This window comes from Herpailurus yagouaroundi, unplaced genomic scaffold, assembly GCF_014898765.1.
Source record: "Herpailurus yagouaroundi ecotype Mexico unplaced genomic scaffold, PumYag 142, whole genome shotgun sequence".
Classification (NCBI taxonomy): Eukaryota; Metazoa; Chordata; class Mammalia; order Carnivora; family Felidae; genus Herpailurus; species Herpailurus yagouaroundi.
Genome location: NW_024412397.1, coordinates 44695901 through 44714080, shown reverse-complemented (window position 1 = coordinate 44714080; position 18180 = coordinate 44695901). Strand labels below are relative to the sequence as shown.

The 18180-nt window shown below is 40.2% G+C and overlaps 1 protein-coding gene across 1 annotated transcript in view; it reads right to left on the bottom strand.

Annotated features, from left to right (window-relative positions):
* Nucleotides 1-1186: 1186 nt before the first annotated feature.
* Nucleotides 1187-18180, bottom strand: part of CDH2 (cadherin 2) — a 215187-nt gene continuing 198193 nt past the window's right edge. The window contains exons 15-16 of the mRNA XM_040479173.1: nucleotides 14136-14300; nucleotides 1187-2596 (exon numbers count right to left, since the gene is read on the bottom strand). Of these exons, the coding sequence (XP_040335107.1) occupies nucleotides 2390-2596; nucleotides 14136-14300 (372 nt within the window). The 3' untranslated portion in view covers nucleotides 1187-2389. The remainder of the gene's footprint in view (nucleotides 2597-14135; nucleotides 14301-18180) is intronic.

Here is an 18180-nt window from a genome sequence, read left to right as displayed (position 1 = left end):
TAAAATAATCCTCATGTGAAGCAAAAAGACATGGAGTTAATTAGAGGAGGTGTGTTGTATAAATGTTTTCCGAACTGGACAGTATAAGAGCATATGGTGGGAGGGGAGCCCGGGTGGCTCAGTTGGCAGAGCTGTTGGACTTCAGCTCGGGTCACGATCTCGAGGTTTGTGAGTTCCAGCCCTGCGTCGGCCTTGTGGCTGTAAGTGGGAGCCCGTTTCTGATCTTCTGTCCCCCCCTCTCTCTGCCCCTCCTCTGCTTACGCTCTCTCTCTCAAAAATAAATAAAACATTAAAAAGAAGGAAAATATGGTGTGATAATCATCACGAAGAAAACAGAAAATACAGTGAGACTTTTTTCATGTCTCGTAAAACTCACTTACGAGTCATAGTAAGATACATCAATGATTTCGCAAAGTTTAGTAGGATCATTTCTCCTTTTTGTTCTCCGTGACCATCTAGACAGCGCTAATACTGTTCTGTATACTTAAAATTTGCTGAGAGAGTAGATCTTCTGTGTTCTCGTACACATACAAAGGTAACTATGTGAGGTGATAAATATGTTAATTAACTTGACGGTGGAAATCATTTCGTAATCTATACAGATGGCAAATCATCGTGTTGTGTATCTTAAATACATACAATTTTATTTATCAATCATATCTCAATGAAGCCAGAAAAAAATGGTCAAGTCATGGAACGGAAGTACCAGAGAGTATATATACTGCACGGGGTACAGAAAATGGCTTCAATGAACTGCCTGAGATGCCAGGTGTCCAGTGCGGTTTTCAGGGCCAGTCCTGTAACTTTTTACCAAGGTTTTCCTTATGCTGGTGCTCTAATGAAAAAGGCCCTTTAGAGTCAGTGTAATCATAAGCTGGAGCAGAAAGGAATTAAAGTACAAGTGATACTAAGAATTATACAAAGTTCACTGAAGTGATGTGTATACCATCATCGAACAGTCTCCTCCCGTGTCTCTTGATGTTTTTCTCCTGTGATGGGAACATCCGTGGCGATTCTCTCTGTTGCTCGCTGGACAAGGCCGCCAGGCTAAGGGGGGTTCAGTGGTGAACAGCGTGAGAACAGATACATACTTTTGTAGTGCTGTTCTATCAACGAAACTCCGATACTTGGGGTTTTTGCAACATTTAAAGCAGCTCAGGTAGAAAAAAAAAGTTCAAACCAGTCACCAGATCCAAAATTAGCATTTTATTCAGAACGCTGGGGTCAGAGGTGTGTCATTTATATTCTGGTACACAATACAGAGGCAAAGCTGCTGTCAGAAGTCTCTCCAGTTTAAAAGCTTGGTTTTTTTTTTTTTCATTTTTTTTTTAAAAACACACACTTAGTAGTGCCTCCAGTGTCAGGCCACCCCTTTCTTTTCTTTTCTTTCCTTTTTTTTTTTTTTTTGGTACAAATTATGTAAAACATTTGTGCTAAGAACTTTTCTCCCTCCCCAAACAAAAAAGAAAATAAAAAATAAAAAAAAATTAAAAAATTAAAAATTGAGTATTCTAACTACAGCTCAACAATTGAATCAAATGTCACTTTGTCTTGTAAATACTTTATCCATAACGAAAGATATAAACATGCAAAAAACCTGAATCCATAGTCCAAATAATACATACACATGTTCTGAAGTTTCTGTACTTCTCCATAGACTATGCCAATAAAACATTATGTACACATACCATTTTTACAGTGAAGTGGAAAAAATACAGTAAATAAAAAAAGTGTACATGGATTAAGACCAAAATGTATCTAACATTCTAGTTTATGAAAAAATTCAATTTTGCTACAAATTGGTGATATGAAAACTCCCTTTATTTGCAACCAGCTGCGTAAGTTTTAAGATTTTAGTGAAAAAAAAAATCTAAAGTCTAAAACTAGAAGTAATGTACATTTTCCAATCTCATGGTCTCATCCCCCAAGATAATAAAATCGCTCCATGAGTTTTTGTTTTGTGTTTGTTTAATTCTGTGTTTTAATAAAAGCAAATGCAATGTAACAAAAGCGTATTGAAGCATATCATGGTTTAACTTACTGCTCCCACCACAAAATATTTTGTCTTTTACTTATCGTTTCAGAAATCAGTACCATTAAAGCCTTAAACATAAAACTAATTCCAATCTGAAAAAGGTACAAAAAGGCACATAAAATCCCAGTGCTTCTGTACTGTAAAATTCAAGTGTAACTGAGCTCAGTGTTTTTCCAAACAGTATTGGATCACTGATATTCCCTCTGAGCCCAAATTGGTTTGCAGCCTATGCCAAAGCCTCCAGCAAGCACTGTGCTAGTAGACTACAAAGTTAAAGCCTAGCTTCTGAATGCTTTTTGGGAATATCAGTTGAAATTGTTTGTACTTGTCCAAAAACCAAGTTCACCCTGAAGTTCAGTCATCACCTCCACCGTACATGTCAGCAAGTTTCTTGAAGCGTGGCCCCCAGTCGTTCAGGTAGTCATAGTCCTGCTCGCCACCACTACTTGAGGAATTAAGAGAGCTCAAGGACCCAGCGGTGGAGCCGCTGCCTTCATAGTCAAAGACTAAGAGGGAGTCGTATGGCGGAGCGGTGGGATCATTGTCAGCAGCTTTAAGGCCCTACGATTTGGAAAGACAAAGAAAGAACGCAGAGAGGGTTACGATGTGCAAACCACAAGCAGATCCTAGGGGTCCCATGGAATCAAACACTTGTTTGTAAGTTTCCACCTGCAGACCACAACATTTTCTACCTACAGAAATTGGGGTTATCACCACGTTTGGAAGTTAGACAAAAATACAACTTTCCTCTGCAGGAAAGACCCCTAGGACGTCTAGCTCAGTTAGGCCAAGACGTACAATGGAAGGGGAGTTAATTGGAGAATGTGTTTGGCAGGTGGCAGAAATGAATGGCCAACTGCTAGAGGTTGAGAAGGATCTCAGATGAAGTCCGGTAATGCAATTGGATAACCGTGCATTGAGTAATTACTGCTGGTATAAGTTATAAGAAATAACACACAGGGCTATGAAATCATGTCATACGTGAACCCTAAGAGTCAGAGTCAAAGGATTCTGACAGTGAACACGTTGAACAGGTTGTAAATGCAACGCAAAGAGAGAGATATACAAATGAATGCCATATGGCCCCTACCCTCTACAAGCTTGTAATCTAGCATAACGGGCATTACTATTGTGTGAAATAAATGATAAATAAGTAATAAAGCTACAGGGTCGAGGCAAAAAATCATTAGAATGCCAAAAAAAAAAAAAAAAAAGAAAAGAAAAAAGAAAAAAAATCAGGACTAGCACTGAGAGCTAAGATTTCAAAGAGGAAGTGGCATATTTGACCTAGGTCTGGAAGGAAAAATGAAGGGAAATCAAAGGAAAATGAAAAAAAAAAAAAAAAAAGGATAACTGGCCAGACATGATTATAATATAAGGAAAGATACTCATTAAATCATTTATGTTCATAATGAAACACAAAATGTGACATTAATTGACACTAATCATTAAACTATGATCAGGTATTATTTTTTAAGAATAGAGTGACTTCTAGCTCCCATAAGCTTCAGAAAAGTCATGTTCCAGTGTCTATATACAGTGTAAATATTGGCAGGGGGAAGTTTTGCACATCTAAATTAAAGATTATTTAAAAACCATAGGAGCCAATGAAATTATTATCTAAAAACTTAACTCTTGCTTTTTAATCTAGAATTCATGTACCTGTAGCCAATTCATAATTATGCCCTACAAAACCTTTAAGGTTTAATACTTAAAATGGCATTTTCTCTAAATTTTCCCCAGTTCCATTCTAGTGCCCTGAGATACACCAGCATCAGTTCCAAACAATCTTTCTCTTTTCATACAACTCTGCTTTTTAAACGCTAGTGGGCTGTGGCCTCACTTACTGTCCTGTCGATCAATCCTTCCGACCCACATGTATTTTACGAGTACGTACATGTGGGACCTTTTAATAAGTATGTCATCATCTGTTTATTCTTCCAAGTTTACAGGGGAGGAAGAGAACAAAAGAACATGAAAATTAAGGTCAGAATCAGTATGTAGAGTGGTTAGTGGTTAACACATCAGACCTCTTAACCACTATCCCCTGGGTTGCCAGCTCAGCGCTACACAGTATTAGCTGAGGGTTTTCGGCTAAGTTCTCCAGGCTTCATTTCCTCATCTGCAGGTGTAATAACAACAGTAAGATTATTATGGAGACTAAATGGAATAAAGGCACCCAAGGGCTCATCACAGTGTCTGGTGCCTGTTGGCACTCAATGAATATTAGTCTAAAAAAATCCACTTTTAGGTTCAGTGAAAAATTTCTTGCTTTGTGACTTGAAAGAAGAAAAATAAATGTGAAGACATGGTATTTTGAGAAACAAATGGCAGCTGCCGGACTTCCATCGAAAGCAAGAGAGAAACTGGGGCGCCTGGGTGGCTCAGTCGGTTAGGCATCCTACTCCGGCTCAAGTCATGATCTCGCAGTTCAAGAGTTTGAGCCCTGTGTTGGGCTCTGTGCTGACAGCTTGGAGCCTGGAGCCTGCTTTGGATTCTGTGTCTCCCTCTCTCTCTGCCCCTCCTCCACTCACACTCTGTATCTCTCTCTCTCTCTCTCAAAAAAAAAAATATTAAAAAAAATTAAAAGGAAAAAAAAGAGAAAAGTACACACTACCAGTTTTCCCATCCCAAGTCTCTCTTATCAACCATTGTAACCATTTTAATGAAACACCATTTTCCCTCATGTCTGGTTATACTACATATAACCCAGAAAAGCCAGTGTAAAATAAAATAAAGCACATCTTTAGCAAACTACTTCAATGTATAAAACGTAAGTAATTTTAGAAAGGATTTTATTTACCATATTTAGAGAATAAACTACAGGGCAATTTTGCTAAGACTGAAAATCACGAACTACAATTTCTCAAAAGTCAGAATTCCTTTCTGTGGTAGACCGTATTACTGTCCTCAATGATTTACTATCCTGTCTTTGTAGGTGGATCACATGCCCACACTACCACAAGTGCCTCTCTGGAGCCAGAGTTCACTTCCCAAACCCATTGTCAGGCTTGGCTATGAGCTGGGTTTGGCCAGTACAACGTAAGCAGTGGTGTAGAGAAGACACCTCAAGCCTTTTCCATCTAATGTGTTTCTATCAGTTCCTTCTTGCCCCCTCTCCCAGGAGAATGGTCTGCCCCAGCCCGGAGTTTTCCTTCTGCCTGGATCCTGAAACACAGAAGACATGAAGACATTGCCTGCCCACAGTTAACCCAGAATTTGGGCAAGAAGTAAACCTTTGTTATTGTAAGCAGATGATACTTTGGAGTTGTTAATTCCTGCAGCCTTAGTTGGTAAAAGCCAAACAATGCACCTTTGTTCATTTTGTTTATATTTATGTATTCAATTCAAGATGTATTTATTGAGTATGTATATTAAACGTATTCTGCTTAGTGGTGGGGACACAGCTATTAATAAGCTAGATCCAACGCCTGTCCTCATGGAGTTTATATTCAAATATTAGCATGCACCCCTTTTCCTTTTCCCTACAAAATCCAGCAACTGCAAATTTAAGCAAGAGATGATTCTTTTAGTCCAGCGTGGTCTAAGTTGGGTCCACACGAGAACTGGACCCAAGAAAGATCTGGGAGGAAATCAAGAAGACAAAGAACATCCTGATAAGGAGAATAAGTTTCTGAAGACAAATACAGGTATCCCCCGCTATCCGAAAGTAAGAACATTCTTTTTTTTTTTTTTTTTTTTTAATTTTTTTTTTTAATTTTTTTTTTTTCAACGTTTATTTATTTTTGGGACAGAGAGAGACAGAGCATGAACGGGGGAGGGGCAGAGAGAGAGGGAGACACAGAATCGGAAACAGGCTCCAGGCTCTGAGCCATCAGCCCAGAGCCCGATGCGGGGCTCGAACTCCCGGACCGCGAGATCGTGACCTGGCTGAAGTCGGACGCTTAACCGACTGCGCCACCCAGGCGCCCCCGAAAGTAAGAACATTCTGATGAAACCTTCCGAAAGGAAGGAGGAATGGAGGAAAGCAAGGAGGCAATTACTATTCATTCCTATAGGAAATTTCTTGAGTATTCCCAGACTCCAAAAATAATGCCTCTGAGGCTTTTCTGATACCTCAGGACACATGTTGCTAACGGATGCACAAAATAAATGGAGATGAAGCAGAGATGTTCACAGACACAGTTCAAAGCTTTGCAGTTGGATGCTGAGATGCTGAGTGTAGTTCTGGGGAAGGAGCCTGGCGGGCTGCTCGCTCTGCTGGGGTGCACATGTCTCTATAACGGCTTCCCATACAACAGAAGCTATACACTGCTTGTTGCTTTTCACCTTTTTTCATAAAAGCAAACCCCTCTTTGGATTTCTTTCGGTTAGTGAAAACAAGTACTGATGTAGGTCTTCCATAGAAGTGAAGTGGTAGAACGTGAACTTTTGAAAAGCAGGGCATATCTGTATTAAGTTTTCATTATGACCTTGAGTAAAACTGCTTTGTAAGACAGAGAACAGAGACAATGACCAAGGTCACCATGTTCAGGTCATCTGTTTTATCACAATTCAAAATTTAAATAGAAATACAGGCAGAGCCCTGCCCAATCTTTATGGTGTCAGTTCCAAACTGGAAATATGAAAAGGTTAAGACTAAAATTAGTTCTAAAGAGTCAATGGCAGGGTGTCAAGTGTGACTGGATTCAGTGGAGAGGAAAGCAATGGCCTGTATTTACCACGACTTAGGGACAAATGTGGGAAGCTGTCTGGTATTCACTGGTGTGGAAAAGGACCTGAGACCCTTCACTGTATTCCTAAACCATCTAAGTCAACTCCTTAAAATAAGTATAATACTGCTGATAATCTAGACCCCTACTCACTACTGAGATTCTAAAGTATATTCATTTCTTGTAAATTGTTTTTATCTCTTGCTTTGGTTTTTTTTTTTTTAATTTTTTTTTCAACGTTTATTTATTTTTGGGACAGAGAGAGACAGAGCATGAACAGGGGAGGGGCAGAGAAAGAGACACAGAATCGGAAACAGGCTCCAGGCTCTGAGCCATCAGCCCAGAGCCTGACGCGGGGCTCGAACTCACGGACCGTGAGATCGTGACCTGGCTGAAGTCGGGCGCTTAACCGACTGCGCCACCCAGGCGCCCCCTCTTGCTTTGGTTTTTAGATCATCCTGGTCATTTCTGAATCTGTTTCCTTCCTCCCTCCTTCCTTCCCTCCCTCCCTCCTTTCCTACCTTCCTACCTTCTTTCCTTCCTTCCTTCCTTCCTTCCTAAGTTAAGGCCATGCAATCCATTAGAAATCACTGTGCTATGCCAGAACATTGCACAGTCTCAGGTTTTAATAATTACAAAAGGGCAAAAACAATCACTCAACTTTTCAAGAATTCTTAGGCAAGCCATCTTTGTAGCCTGAAGATTGAGTACCTTAAGTCCCTTCCACTTGGATAGCACTGATTTTTATCTGAGAATAAAAACTCTTGTGGATGAGGTATTATATAAATTCTGGGTACTATTTTGGTAATTCTAAAAAGATCACAGTCAAGTTCTGAGAGACTGAAAATGACAGACATGCAACCAGAGAGAATGTACGGAAGAAATCCGGTGGGCCACGTACCCATCGGGTCTTCCCTTATGGGATTCCTTTTTTCTTAGGTGTAGACACTGTTTCACAGGATGTGTAATGTGCTGTTGTCAAATCTACAAATGAACTGCATGTGTTTCTCTTTCTCCGCCTACGTCTGACTAAATCTAGAAGAGCATGTGCCTTTTTTGCCTTTCCTGGAGAGGCAGATCTTGAACTCTGGATAAATCTGAACTATTTTCTATAGTTTGAGGTGTCTCTGTAAAATGAAAAAGCCTGTGTCTCTGGCTGAATTCTTGCTGAGCTTGTATTTATAGACTTCTGATCCTATGCTTTATGGATGGAGATATGCTTTTACAGGAGCTATAAAAACCCACATTCTTCAGTGCGGGAACGCATGAGGGATCTGAGAGGAAAGAGGTCCTGTTGATTCCCTTGCATTCCGTCTTCTGTTCTCTCAATGCCCCTGCCTTAGTTCAGGTCCTCTTTATATCCTGCCTGGACCATAGCAAAAGCCTCTCTAACTGGTCTCCCAGTCCCCCAGTACTATTCCTACTTCTTTTCTACAAACTACGCCTGGTTCCTCTTTCAGACATTATTTGAAGTTGCTCCCCCAAGTAAAACTGATTGCTATCACCTATTGCAGTGTTTCCCAAATAAGGGAGAAGTTTCCCGGGTGGGGCGGGGGGTATGCAAGACAATTTTTAATTGGCGCATGAGCACTTTAAAACAATTACCTTTATTAAACAAATAAATTAAAAATTGATTAGAAGTTTAAGTAAATAATAGAAGAGGTATGTGGACCTGGAAAAACCTAGAAGGCATTATTACTCAAATGCCTGTTGTTTGGGTAACCTACAGGATAGAGTTAAAACTCTTTAGCAGAGCAGTCAGTGAACTTGGACTGTTCATGTACCTTTTCTGTCTCAGCTATTCTTGGCTTCAGCAACCACAACTAAATTATTCACCAAAAGCCCCTCCAAACCTAAAAATGTGATGTTTTTTGTGTACCTCTATGTTATATGCATATTCATTTCCTGCTGGCTGAAATGTGATTTCCTTTGGCTGAAACTTCTTGACTCAAAATTTTTCATTTGATTAATATCCATCCATCCATCCATCCATCCTTTAAAGCCCATTAAAAATGTTACTTCTGCTACATGGATTTTTCCCTCAATCATGACCGAGAGTCATTCCCATGATCCCTTTTAATTTTATTGCCATGTTTTGGTTACACTAGATTGTGACATCCTTTTCTGCCAACGATGTTTATATTCATTTCATATCCTGCTATTCAACACAGTCCCTGACATCCAGCAGGTATACTAGAAGGTAGCTTTGCACTACTGTCCTGGGCTTGGGTTTTCACCTTATCACCGTGTTCATATTTATATATACTCCTTTTAGAAGAAGCCAGGATTTAGGATGAGGGGTACCTGGGTGGCTCAGTCGGTTAAGAAACCTACTCTTTTTTTTTTCTAATTTATTTATTTTTTTTAAATTTTTAACGTTTATTTATTTTTGAGACAGAGAGAGACAGAGCATGAATGGGGGAGGGTCAGAGAGAGGGAGACACAGAATGCGAAACAGGCTCCAGGCTCTGAGCTGTCAGCACAGAGCCCGACGCGGGGCTCGAACTCACGGACCGCGAGATCGTGACCTCAGCTGAAGTCGGCCGCTTAACCGACTGAGCCACCCAGGCGCCCCTCTAATTTATTTTTTATTTTTTGAGAGAGAGAGCAAGAGTGAGCGCACACGAGTGGGGGCAGTGCAGAGAGGGAGACACAGAATCCGAAGCAGGCTCTAGGATCAGAGCTGGCAGCACAGAGCACAATGCAGGGCTTAAACCCACAAACTGTGAGATCACGACCTGAGCCAAAGTCTGATGCTTAATGAACTGGGCTACCCAGGCGCCCCAGGGGGACTGACTCTTGATTTCACTCAGGTCATGATCTCATGGTTCCTGAGATCCAGCCCCGCATCAGGGTCCGAGCTGGGGATGATCTTTCCCTCTCTCTCTTTCCTCCCCTGCTCATGCACTGTTTCTCTCTTCCAAAATAAATAAATAAAACTGAATAAAAAAAGAAGAAACTAGGATTTAGGCTTAAAATATATGTGGACATAAAAGTATACCAGGTTTACATTACAGTGGAATTCTGTGACTTTAATACCAACATTACTACGTCCCTTTCTGAGAATTTCATTTTACTTAAAGCAAATTTTTTGGAAGGAGAGGATTTTTTTAAATTTATACCTAGAAAACAGTAGAAAAGTGTTCTTCTTGCAAAGTAACTTGTAATAATAACTAATATAATGTGGACTATCTCATTTAGTCCTTATAGAAATCTTAACAAAGGATTTTATTATTATCCTCATTTTATGTATACATATGAAAACTGGAAATCCAAGGGGTAAAATCCAAGGATTTCAAAGATAACAGAGCTGTTAGGTGTGGTAGCTGGATATGAACTCAAAGATAAGAGTGGACAGAGATATTTTGAAGAGGACAAATAAATTTAAGAGGAGACAAAAAGTAAAAGTTCTAAACTTTAGTAGTTTCTTGCAAGTAATTTTTGAAGCACTTTTCATAAGTTTTTAAATACCAATCAAAAGTTGGTCTTTTAACAGAAATATGCCCTTGGTTTTTATATTCTGAGATAAAGAAATATATAGGATTAGTAAAGTTATTAGAGGTATGCTAACATCTACTGTCAGGCTGAGATTAAATGAATTTGTTTCATCTTTTCACCCTCTGAAGGTCATATTTAAAACCTCAAAATAGAATGAAATTCTGTAGCTGAAATTCAAAAATGTGTAATTTGTTTTATTCTACCTATCAGACGGTAAATACATTTTTTTATATTCAAGGCAACATTCATTGGTTATTTAAATAAACAAACTAGAAAATGTTCTCATGAGCTTATTTATTCCTTTCATTATAAAAACACTCTAATTATAATTGCACTATACTATTCTTCCTTTGGAACATTCAGTACTGTGCTAAATCGAATAAGATCTGGGGATAAAGAAATCTGTTTGCATTTTATATGTGTTTATAAAATACGCTTGAATTTTTTCTAGGTACCTTTATTTTAAATTTATTTTCATCTGTCCAGTTATAGAAAGATATTGAATGAGACTTAATGGGTGTCTTGGAAGAATCTATAAGGTGTATTTGTATGTTATGACTTAGGCCATTTGACAGTTTCATCCCCATGAATTTCCCCACAGACCTGATCATCTCATCCCCACCCCTGTTTTAGTTGTTTTCTGTGACACCTTCACCTCCGTAGACTCCCTTCCTATGTCCAAATGTAGGGCCTTTCTAGGTGTAAATGTTTGGTTCTCCATCTTGTCCACATTTCTCTATCTTACGATTGCATTCATTGTCACGCATCCTGTGGTCATTTGGAGAGACATTTCCAAATGTGATTCTTTTGCCCATTCATGTACTTGCCAAAGCAGTGTGCCTTACACCACCCCTCAGGGATGAGCACCTCTTCCCCTGGAGGCAGAACGGAACCTTGAATGAGGGGTTATGAAAGAAGGTGAGTCCTGGATATGGTGGGATGCCACTGGACGGTGCCTGTCCCAACTATGTGCTTGACCCTTCTTGGCTTGGTAAAGACTTAGTGGAGGAACTAATATCTAGAAAAGGGAAGGGCATTCCAGGCAGAGAGCACAGCATGGGAACATATACTGACATGGAATTAAAGCTGAGCCTGGAAGCTACAAGTAGAGTCCCTGGCCCTGGCCTGTAAGATGCAGGGGGAGGGGGCTGAGATGAAACTGTGAAGCCAAGTAAGGATTACACCCAGTGTGCCTCCCATGTCTAGTAAAGGAAGGCTTCGGATAGTGGAATGTTTGCCTGGTATAAAGATCATGCTTGCAGCAAAGTAGGGAGTAAACACGAAGAGAACCTAGGTCTAATTTATTGTCCTTCCACATATGACTAGTGCAGATATGTACACACAGTAGGCATTCAATAGTTATTTGCTGAATGAATGGTCCTATACCAAGCTCAAGATCATTTCAGAATGAGTCATTTTTAGCAAATGCAGACAATCCTCAGATTATGAACTGACTGCATTCTAGAAGTTAATTTGCAAGTCAGTCGTTTGGCACCAAGTTTTCTGTATAAGTACTGAAACATGTTCATTATGGTCCTGAGCTGCTTTTTAGGCTGTGTACTTTTTAGGCTAGGCACTGTTCTGGGAAAAGGAATTCCAAATGAAATTCTGACTGTAGCTCTTTCTACCGTGGCATTTGAAGGGCTGGGTAACTGAATCTAGTGAATCAACTAGAAATACTTCCTTACCTCCTGAAGAAAATGCAGTCCTGTAAAAATGATGAATGAACACACACGTAGACACAAACACATAGACACAAACCCCAAGCATACACTAAAACACGACTTAGAATAACCAGTATCCTCATTTCCTGAATTTAGTCAGCTCCAGCAGAGTGAAAGGCCCCAGACATGGGACCCAACGAATCCCAATCAACTGCACGTCGGGCAGTGCTCAGAGCCTTACACCACTTGCCACAGCACTTGGGATTCCTTAAAACAACAAAATCTAGGAGCTGGGCCACACACCAGATGCTTAGGTTATGCAAAGATGAACAAGAAATAGTCTTCATCCTGGAGAGAAGGCACGTGTTCACATGGGAGAGAGAAGTATTGACAGTTATACCTCAGTGGCCAGGGCGACAATGGAGGAAGGGTCTTGTTAACCCTTCCCGGAGGTATCAGAGAAGGCCTCCCAGAGAAGGGGATGTTTGAGGTGAATCTGAAGGCTAAGTGGGTGTTTCCCTGATGGTTGAGAAAGTAAGGGCTTTATAAGTAAGAAGTTACATTATACATAGTCAAAGCTGGGATGTTTTTGAGGAACTGCAAACAGTTCAGTGGGTCTGTAGCCCTGGAAGGAACTGTCATGGGGGAAGAGGGCAGGAGTCAGATTAGGAAAACAGTCTTATAAATGATGCTTAGTGCTTGAACTTTATCACTGAGAAAAGAACAGTGTTATGGATGGCATGGAGTCCCACGGAATACTGACACTTCAGTGAAAGGCAGAAACAGTCAAGTACTTGTTGAATCACACTGAAGCTAAAATTCTTGCTTTAAAAATGTCTCGCTTTAAAAAAAGTCTGGCTTCGACATCGCCATTCAAAAGATTCATGGTATCTTGACCCAACAACCGCAGGGATAACTAAGAAATTTCTCATGACCACAAATGCTAACTCAGAAGTAAAATCATCAGGCACTCTTAAGTATTCAAAAAGATCTAGTCATAAATATAAATTCCCGCAAACCCCCTGACCAGGTCTCTACATAAATAAACTGGAAAAGTCAGGGCATAGTTTTGCAGATAAAGGAGTTATTATTGGGACTCTGTTGTTTTGCCTTCCATCTGCTTTTAAGCCATGATGAAAGCAAATTAACCTATTACCTGTTTAACAGAAGCAAAAGCATTTGTTCAGAAAGCAGCATGTATTTCAGGAATAGACAGCAATGAATAGTTGTAAAGGGAAGGTAAATACTCTAATCTTGTTTCAAAACTTTTTTTTACAAACTACAACTACATCTAAAAAAACTGAAGTGGATATATATATATCATATACATATATGACTACAAGGAAGCACAGGACATATGAGTGTTATCAGCACACGACTGAAGGCGACAGATGACAGATGTGTTCCACTTTGTAATGCACGGAGACCTATTCTGATCTTGGAAATACTGAGCTGCAGGACATGGCCAGAGACTGTCTGAGTCTGCCCTCTATTCACACTCGACATCAATATGTATTGTTCTCTTACACTAAAAATTCAAAAGGAGAATTGCAGTAAAACTACAGACATGATCAAAAGCAGCAGCACAGATCATTTTACTTCCAAACTTAAGTATTAACTGTAACAGAACTCTTGGTCAGTAATGAAATAAAAGAATGCCATAATAATTTTGATGGTGGAAATCATATCTGTTATATTCAACAGAGAATTAGCTGCCTCTTTCAGAAGCTCTTAAAACTCTTCAACTAGACAAGTATTTAAATCACTTACATAGTATTTAATTTAGCTCCTCTTCCTACTAATCTCATTTGATGGAACTCACTAGTCATTGGGTAGGCACTGGATTCTCAATGTTTGTGGGATTCAAAGGGTACGATGTCAGGAAGATGAAAGTGAACTATTATTACGTTCATCAGTGCTGATAAATGAAATTAGAATACACTAGAATACTGTTAGTCTATTTATTACTTGTAATCTAGGGGAAAAAAACCTTTTGGAGATAGTGTGACGGATACTGACAATATATACGAATGTCATTTACAAATACAGAATATCAATTGGTAGATCGGTTTTTGGCCCACCAAAGCAATTAAATCTGTTCTGTTGCTGAAGCCACATTCGCTTTAACTCAAAGATAAGCTTGAAAAAAATCAAGTGTGTTTTAATGAACTACAAAGCTGTATTCTAAGCAATGTGTGGTCTACGTATGGCTGACAATTAGCATAAAATAAACATCCTTATAAAGACAGTGAGCCGTCTGTGCACCTCATTAATGAAGTCCCCGATGTCCCCAGGGTGCGGGGCTGCAGATCGGACTGGGTACTGGGGCTCGGCATGGATGGGTCTCTCGTCCAGTCGTCGGATTCCTACAGGCTTAATGGCATCAGGTTCCACGGTATCAGGCTGCTGCAGCTGGCTCAAGTCGTAATCCTGCAAAAGACAAAATCAAAAACCCATGGTAGATGGGCATAAAGATGGAAAATTACAACCTTTGTTTTTAAACACATACCCAGAATGCATAGAAATGAGTGAAATTTAACATAATGGAAAAGTTGCCACCATGAGTTTTTCATGTTATGATTAAATATTTCTTTCACACAGCTCTTTCTTCTGTGCTTTTCATTTCTGCAGTCTGTGCTCCATCTGCTTTCCTATGCTTCTCATCAGTTTCCAATGGAAAACAGCAGTGAGACGAGGCTCCACTATAAAACGAGGAAAAACTGTCTAGAAGATAGAGTTGTACCATAGAAGCAAAGGTACGAACTTAAGGTGGGTGGGGCTCGGGGCTCAGGGCATCCTAACTTACAGCACCTTAGCATGTTAGGTATCTCAAGTTGAAGGAATTCAAAAGCCCAACAGCAAGAGTTGCAAGGTCACTCTAACTCCCCTCATCTTGCCCTTCTTCCTTGAAACAGGTCATAAAACTCCCATGTGAATGGTCCCCTTCCTGTACCAGGAGGAGGGAAGGCATTCTTATCATCAGAGACAGAGAATTTGGGGCCAAGGAATCTGTACAAACAAACCTTGTTAAACTAACCTTAATCTCCCTAGTTACTTCTTCACCATTTACTAGCCCTACCTAGCCCAAACCCTCCGTCTCCTCAATCCTTAGAAATTTATTGTTTCTTTGTCTCAAAGTATAAAAGGTTCCCACTCTGGACACTTCTTTGGGTCTTCACGCTTTGGGAAGCTCCCATGTACATGTAACAGTTTAACAGGATGTGTATGCTTTTCTCCTGTTAATCTTTGTTAGTTTAATTTTCAGACCAAATCGGGGATGGGGATGAAGACTTTTTCCTCTCCTACAATATCTTTAATATTAATTGGGCAAATACTTGGTAGTTTTCAAACCCCTAAATCCTGATGATATAAAATTCTCCAATTTAATGTTGACATTTACAGAGATGGCAGACTTTCTGGGGCTCTTCATAGTTCAGGCTTCATCTTTTGGTCGAAAACCAGCTTAGAACCATTTGTAGTATCTCTATAGTGGTTTTGATTTATTCAACACTTGGATACTTACCAGGTACCGGCATTGTTGTAGATACTTGACATATGCTTGCTCATTTAATCCTCTGATCAGTACTATTTGATGTTAAGTTTTATTATCCCCATTTAAGAGTTGAGATATTGAGTCTCAAACAACCCAAGTAACTAGTCCATGGTCCCAGATCTACTAAGACTCAGAGACAGGTTCCGACTCCAAGCATGTTAGACTTACTTCAAAGTGTAGCTCTTTGACAGTCTTGTAGGACAGTGAGTCAAGTCCAAGCTAACAAGGCCAGAGTTAAATAGTGACAAACTAGACAGATAAGTGTGAAGGGCAGGAACGTGAGGAATGATGAAAATAACAAAGGAGACCAAGGGAAGGAAGGCCACTGGCATTCATGTCTGCTATGTGAGTGCCCAGGCACTCACTATACCAGCCTCTTGAGAATGTGTTCTCACAGATACTTTCTAACAAACCTGTGGAGCGTGTCTCATTATCATCTTTTTAGGTGGAGAAACAGATTCAGAGAGCTTGAGTAACTCACCCAGGGTCACACATCTAGCCTGGCAAGTAGGATGGGAATCAAAACCAGGCCTGTTCGACTTCACACTGTCAATCCACAAAGTAGCTGTCTGCTCCTTGAGGCAGTCCCATTCTGACCACCCTCTCCTAAAAATCTCCTTACCGAGAGATTCAGCTACCCTAACGGCTAAAAGCCCCTCCTCTCAGGAGTCTGCAGGGGGCTGCAGGGGGTGAAGCAGGTACACACGGCAAGACAAGCCACCGTAGGATGCAAACTTGGTAAACTGCAAAGTATAAAATGCTCAGAGGAGAAAACTCACATTAGATTTGAACCCTGAGCAATCCATGCACTAGGGAGAAAGGACCTTTCTGGGATTACGAACAGCATGAGCAAAGGCATGGGGATGCTGTTTTCTCTTGTCAGGATAGAATACCTCAGATTATCTATACAAAACTTCAGTGAAAACATCTCGATTATGAACAAATGTGCTCCACTTTAAATTTTATAGAATTTATGAGTGATTTATAGACTATCTTGAAGACGTACAATGATAAAACAGATGCAAAGGCCTTTGAAATGCTAAAATGTCATACAAAATAAAAACAGGGATTTATTTAGAGACTTCTGAATGCTTACACACCAAGAAGCATGTTTTTCTGCATGACGTTTAACTGCAGAACTACCAAGCATAAGAGAGTGACAATTCTCGAAGCTTTATATAGAAAGGGAAAAACAGGGGCACTTGGGTGGCTCAACTGGTTAAGCCACTGATTTTGGCTCAGGTCATGATCTCACGGCTCATGAGATTGAGGCCTGTGTCAAGCCCTGCCGTCAGCACAGAACTTACTTGGGATTCTCTCTCTCTCTCTCTCTGCCCTTCCCCCACTTGCACACGCTCTTTCTCAAGATAAATAAATAAACTTAAAAAAAATAGATTGTAAGCATAATGATCACAGTGAAATATTTTTACACTGAGGGTGTAAAATACTTTATGAGAAGTATGAATTACATGAAATTAAGTAATTGAATCTTATGGGTAAGGACTGTCTTCTACCTGGTGACAAACTCCTTGGTACTCCTCAGTATTTTATAGGACAGTTTTGTACAAGAATGTGGAGGAATTTCCTTGGCATAATTGGAGACAAAACGGACATGTTGGCTTTGCTCATGCTACTTCCTTCCTGGAAAGAACCTGTGCTCCTTGATTTCTTATACAGCTTCCACTATACCCAAATGTTACAAAGATGAATGCATTTTGACAGGCCAGCAGTGTTGTAAAATTTTTTCTAATAAATTGCCAACATTTAGACATAGGGATAGTTCACCTGAAAATGGAACGATCTGGCAAAACAGAGGTTAAATTCTGATGTCATTTGTTAAAGCTGATTGCAGCTGTCTCCTCTGGACAAGGACAGCATCTCTGCCTGGACTGCTTCCTTTATTAGGGATACATATAACAGCATATTGATTGACAAGTTTTTATCTTTCTTTTGATAGCTTTTTTCTACCATCTTAAGAACCAGAGAGCAGGAACGGTCTTAAAAGGTCTGTGGTCCTGTTCGGTCCTTCTCACCATCAAAATGGCAAACCCATAGGAAATGCTCATTAAAAAATGTGTTGAATGGGGCGCCTGGGTGGCTCAGTCGGTTAAGCGGCGACTTGGGCTCAGGTCATGATCTCGCAGTCCGTGAGTTCGAGCCCCGCGTCGGGCTCTGTACTGACAGCTCAGAGCCTGGAGCCTGTTTCAGATTCTGTGTCTTCCTCTCTCTGACCCTCCCTCGTTCATGCTGTGTCTCTCTCTGTCTCAAAAATAAATAAACGTTAAAAAAAATGTGTTGAATAAGGTCTCAGTGATGATATTCATGCCAGATGTTCAAAGGAGCAAATGATTCAAGAAACGTGCCTTGGATCACATCACACTCCATGGCAGTAATTCACAATGGGGAGGGAGGGAAAGACCCCCATCCCATCAATGAGATTCACTGCCCTGATGAGTCCTCTGTAATGATGGAAACGTGTCATGTTCCTCAGCTATGCTGCTTTCGAAAAAAGGCAGGAAACCACTGATTTACAGGAAGCTAGAAACTGGGTTAAAACGTGTGGCTTAACGTTTCTCTGAGATGGCTTCCCCGGTCTATTACAAATATGGGATATATAAAAAAATCTGATAATAGTAGGAAGTAGGCAGAAGTGTCTTCAGGTCACAGGGATGGGTTTTTCTGTCCACATCCATCTGTGTTATATGGCAGAGGTCCTGATCTGAGCGTCCAATTTTAAGCCTTTTGATAAGGGGTCAC